The 5,694-nt window shown below is 33.7% G+C and overlaps 1 protein-coding gene across 1 annotated transcript in view; it reads left to right on the top strand.

Moving 5' to 3' along the window:
- Nucleotides 1-5,408, top strand: part of COMMD8 (COMM domain containing 8) — a 7,497-nt gene extending 2,089 nt beyond the window's left edge. Inside the window, exons 2-5 of the mRNA XM_006101283.3 lie at nucleotides 1,804-1,959; nucleotides 2,554-2,706; nucleotides 3,287-3,442; nucleotides 4,532-5,408. Coding sequence (XP_006101345.2) covers nucleotides 1,804-1,959; nucleotides 2,554-2,706; nucleotides 3,287-3,442; nucleotides 4,532-4,552 — 486 coding nt within the window. The 3' untranslated portion in view covers nucleotides 4,553-5,408. The remainder of the gene's footprint in view (nucleotides 1-1,803; nucleotides 1,960-2,553; nucleotides 2,707-3,286; nucleotides 3,443-4,531) is intronic.
- The last annotated feature ends 286 nt before the right edge of the window (nucleotides 5,409-5,694 follow it).

Here is a 5,694-nt window from a genome sequence, read left to right as displayed (position 1 = left end):
GGGATGAAATTACTTAATTCCTGCCAGGATAAACACCATTTAACAAAATCTTCTTAACCCTTTCCTTTGACTTTACCCATGAAGAAATTCATATGGCGCATTAGCCAGCTTTTGAAAGTGGGGTCACCAGTCGCTCATCTCTGTTCTGATATGTGTGGTGTCATAGAGAAATTATTCCTTAAAATGGAGTCAGTATGATCCAGGGGGAAAGAGTTGAAAGACTTGCTGCTAAAATGCATTTCCAAGTTGTTTGGGTTGAAATACTCTTCGTATAAGACATAAATAGCCCCCGAGGAAGAATACCGTGTTAATCATTTGCCTAGAATAGTGCAGACATAGTAGGTACTCAGTGAATATGTTAAAGGCATGGAACATAGTAGTAGTAACAATAGTGATACTAATAACGATGATGATAATGGCTAGCAATGTTGAAGCGTCTTGTATAAGCCAGCAATGTGGCAAGTGATTTGCATGTATTCTTATTTAATCCTTACAACATTACGAGGGTATGGATATTGTCCTCTTTTATACATGAGAAAACAGAAGCACAGAACTTTTCAATAACTTGACAAAACTAGTTAAGTAGTACAATTAATATTCAGACTAGCCAGTTTCATTCCAAAATTTACAGTCTTAATTACTGTGTTCAGTTATGTATGTGTTAGGATTTTCATTGCTGATATTAAGGTAGGATAGAGAAAAAGGAGTGCAAAAAAGGAAAAGATAGGTACTGAGGGCTTTCTTGGATGGACCAAAAGAAGTAAGTATGAATGTTTTGAAAAATGGAGGCAAGGGAAAATGAAGTTGTAGATCTACAGTAAAAGACTTTGCTCTAAGAGTTAAACACTTTTTGTTGTTGTAATTCAGGGGTCCTCAAACTTTTTAAACAGGGGGCCAGTTCACTGTCCCTCAGACTGTTGGAGGGCCGGACTATAGTTTAAAAAAAAACTATGAACAAATTCCTATGCACACTGCACATATCTTATTTTGAAGTAAAAAACAAAACGGGAACAAATACAATATTTGTATTTGCATGTGGCCCGTGGCCCGTAGTTTGAGGACCCCTGCTGTAATTGGTATAAATACAATGTCTAAGGAATCCCAAGATGAATCCTTTATACCCACCATCTTCCTTTCAGTAACATTGGAAAAACACCAGTGTATCTGTATAACTTTTTAGCTTCTGAACATGGACAAAATGATACTTTGTGTGTGTGTGTGTGTGAAGTTCTAACTTTTAATTAATAAAATAATGTTAAAGGTAGGTACACTTCACCCTGGCTGGTGTGGCTCAGGGGTTAGAGTGTTGGCCCTCACACCCAAAGGGTCACGGTTTTGATTCCCTGTCAAGGGCACATAAACCATTGGGGTGCATGCGGGAAGCAACCAATCAATGTGTCTCTCACATAGGTATTTCTCTCTCTCTCGCTCTCTCTCTCTCTCTCTGCCCCTTCCTCCCTCCCTTTCACTCTCTCTAAAAATCAATGGAAAAGATATCTTCCGTGAAGATTAATAAAAGTAAATAAATATGTGGGGGGGGGGGGTGAGGGCAGAGGGTGGGGTGGGAACCGGGTAGAGGGGAGCTATGGGGGGGAAAAAGAGGAACAACTGTAATAATCTGAACAATAAAGATTTAATTAAAAAAAGGGAAATAAATAAATAAATAGTTACATTTCAACCTCAGCTGCTCTTGCAGATGATATGAACTTCTTTCAACAGGAGAAGTTCATGTTTGCTGTAAGGGAGATAAATCTGTTTTATAATTTTACTCATAATTACATTTATTTCGTTTTTACTCTCTAGCTTCTTCACAAAATAATTGATGGCATTTGTGGCCGAACTTATCCTCTCTACCAGGATTATCAAAGTGTTTGGGATTCCACAGAATGGATGCATGTTCTGGAAGATATTACCAAATTTTTCAAAGCTGTAGTGGGCAAAAAATTATCTGATGAAGAGGTAACTGTAGTCTAAATTCCTATATGTTATAATAAATAATAAATAGTGTTCAGATTTTTGATTAAGTTGGTCTTTAGGACACTCTATAATACAAGGGCCATCATAAGTAGCTAACAAGAAAAACCTCATTATTGTGAGTAAGTAGAAAATCTGATTGTGGAAGTTCTGGGCTTTTGTAGTTTTATTTTGTTTGTTTATATTTTTTAAGTTGTGAAACATTTAAATGTCATAGAAGGAAACTGAAAGTTAAGTAGCTGACACCTACATTCCCATACCACAGTTATACAGTTGTTAACATTTTGATATATTAATGTAACTGTACCAGCTTTTTTTGGTAGTCTCCAGATGTAATCTTTCATGCTCTTCATCAGTCAGCCCTTTTCCTTTACTTTCTGTTTTGCAAAAATTTGTTAAAACTTAGTTTTCTGGTTATGCATTCTCATCTTATTCTTTTCATAGTGAGAGAAGTATCTTTTTTTTCTCATTTACTACCATCTTAAAGTGTATGTGAAAGGAGAGTGGAACTATGTGTTTACATTTTAGATGGAGAGGTCCTTTCACTTATTTTATAACCATTTATTTCTATGTTCATAGATATCTCAGCAATTGAATCAGTTGAATTCGTCTCATCAGGAAGCTATCATGAAATGCTTGAAAAGTAGAAAAGATGAAATTAAGCAGACTCTGTTAAACGAAATAGTTGATATTTCCTCTGCACAGCTACAGGATTTTGATTGGCAGTTAAAGGTGAGAATCTGTTTATTTAGGAGTATGGTTTTATTTCAGTTTTTGAATAGGAAGAAATGTTTTTTTTTTATAGTACACATCTAAAATTTCATTTTGAGAATGCAGTGTTCCATAAAGATATCAAAGATAATTAAAATTATATCTTTTGTATTAATATCAGTATATTATAAATATCCAAACCAGGTGTAATAACTTTACAATGATAAATTTCATTAACTGGGGCTGTAAATCATTACATGTTTCAAATAGTGCAGCTATATGTATATATTTAACATATATTTCGGGCTGGAATTTTCTAGACCTTATAGTCTTCCCAGTATTGGTAAATGTGTTTCTACCTCCAAGGAAAATCTGTAATGTGTTGTTAAAACAGCATTTGAAAACATTTTTCAAGTAGAGCCATAAAGAATAGATCCTATCTTAGATCCATTGAATGCTACTTCTTCCACCTTTCCCTATACTTGACAGCGAATAGGAGTACTTTTTTTTTTTATAAAATGTGTTGTTCATAAGCTCTGATGCATATTTAACATAGGCCTGTTTAATATCTATTAATTACTGTTTTCCTCATTTTAACCAGCTTGCACTTTCCAGTGACAAGATTGCAACATTACAAATGCCACTTTTAAACCTTCATCTAGACGTAAAAGAAAATGGTGAAGTCAAACCATATTCTATCGAAATGAGTAAAGAAGAGCTACAGAACCTAATAAATACCTTGGAAGCAGCTAATAAGGTGTTTGCTTTAATTTTGTTTTGTGGTTTAAAATGTTTAAGTTTTGATAGATACCAATAGAGTCATGTAAGAAAAAGCTCATAGTTTGCTGTTAATATTTCTTTTCTTCCTGATATTTTATGTCAAGCACAGAAAATACTTTATGTTATGTACATGGTATCTTTAGATTTAGACATTAACCTAATTATAACTTGTAATTTTAATTACTTTGTTTGGAGCATAATTTATCAAGTAGTTATTTTCGAAAGAATAATAGTGCTGTTCTAACAGCTTGATTTGTTTTGCTCCAGTGCACATTAATGATAAAAATTAATTTTTTTACCTTGGGAATATGATATTAGTTAATGCTGAAGAGCTTTTATGATTTAAAATAGCGTGATCTTGAAGAAAAGAGTCTTATTTAACTGGACAAATAATAGAAAATTGCTTTAACTATAGGAGACAAAATATGCCTTATAGTTATGACAAAATCCAGTTGAGACAAGATAGAACTAAGGAATGACAATGACTAACAGCTTTACATTTACAAAGGAAGGGCTAAATAACAGTAACCATTCCCAATGTTCAATTAATGAGAAAAAGAATATTTAAATTGTAGAAACTGCTGCTGTGAGGAAGAAATAAAAATAATTATCTTTGTTATGTATGTTCCCTTCATTATTGCTCAGCATTTTCTCTAGTGATCAATCTCAGTGATTAAAGTCAGTTTTTCTTACCAATCTCTTGCCACTAACCAATCTTCTTGTGCCTGTCTTTTTTTAAACCCTGGTATACTTCAGCTTCCCTTCATACTCTGCTGTTATTCAGCCGTTCTGGTGCCTTGATGACTGGTCCACCTGCCCAGTCACCAAACTGGTACTGGCTTGCCTTTGAATGGGGCTAAAGGTCTGATGGGGTGTGTGGTAGAGCCTGGTTTAAACGTGAAATGATTCTGAACCATGGATCTGGCAGGCCTGCGCCATCAGTTACTGAGCAGTGTATTTGTTTTCAGTTCGTGAGGCACTTCACAGACTATAAAGCATCTCGTACAGCAGATGTTGGCATCGTTCTGGTATAAACTGATTCTCCCCTTTCCTCTTTGTTTTTAAGGTCATTCGGCAGTTCAAATAACTGGAAATGATGAATACCAGCATTATCAGATTCCACTGTTACAACTGATATGACAGTGAATACTGTGTGTTCAGAAAACCTGCAATATACTATTATGCCACGCTGAGAAAGCAGCCGTATTGAGATGACAGATAAAAATTTATCAAGTTCCCTAAAGAACAGGAAATTACATGGTTGACAGGAAATGCATTAAAAAATTAAAGATAAAAAGCTATAGTAGCAGTTTATATTTTCATAATGACTGTTCTGCTTCATTTATTAAATATTTGACAGATCTTTATAGATACCGAGTTTTACTGAAAACTAAAAATAGGCTCTAAAGTAATGTTAACATACAAAGCACAAATAAACTTGAATCTTGCTAAAAGAAATATGTGAATAGCAAAGATGTGTATTATGGATATATATGACTAATTTGTGATATTTTAAAAATAACTTTTAAAGACTGTATAAGCTATAAATAACTCAGGAGATTCCATATCTTATTCATACTTCAAAGGAAAGATAAAATGTAAGAATTCTTAGAGAAAGAAGCTCTTCAGATGAATAAGAAAAAACTAGACAATTTTGAATTTATGAATTCTATAAACAAATCTTACACTAGAACAGGAAAAATGCAATAACACTGCTACTCTTGTATTTCTATGTCTGGGAGAGCATGAGCTGATAAAAAGAATATATGTCATTGTATAGTTTATATATTACTATTCAAATAGGTAAAGTGTCCATTTTTTACAAACTCAATATTGAATATAACAGTTTTGGATGTTAACTTTTTTGGCAAACAGATCATTTTTAATTTCAGTTAAGTTTAAAGATAAGCATTCTGAACAAATAAAAACAATTTCATTTTATCGTATTGCTTTATTTCAAATTACTTTCTACATAATGCAATAATACATAATTAATTGGTACCTGCTATTTGTAAGTTTTATAGCTCATGAGAGCATCAGGCTATTTCCAGAGCAATTATTACTATTCTCATATATAGATGAGGGTAGACTTCGAGAGGTTAATACATATCAGAGTGTAATCTAGATGGTGCTCTCAAAATGTATCTTAGACTTCTGCCAGTCAGCTATTTATAGGTTAACTAGAGGCCCGGTGCATGGATTTGTGCACCAGTGGGGTCCCTCACCTGG

Source organism: Myotis lucifugus, unplaced genomic scaffold, assembly GCF_000147115.1.
Source record: "Myotis lucifugus unplaced genomic scaffold, Myoluc2.0 scaffold_349, whole genome shotgun sequence".
In the NCBI taxonomy this organism is placed as follows: domain Eukaryota; kingdom Metazoa; phylum Chordata; class Mammalia; order Chiroptera; family Vespertilionidae; genus Myotis; species Myotis lucifugus.
This window is presented reverse-complemented; position numbering and strand designations above follow the sequence as displayed.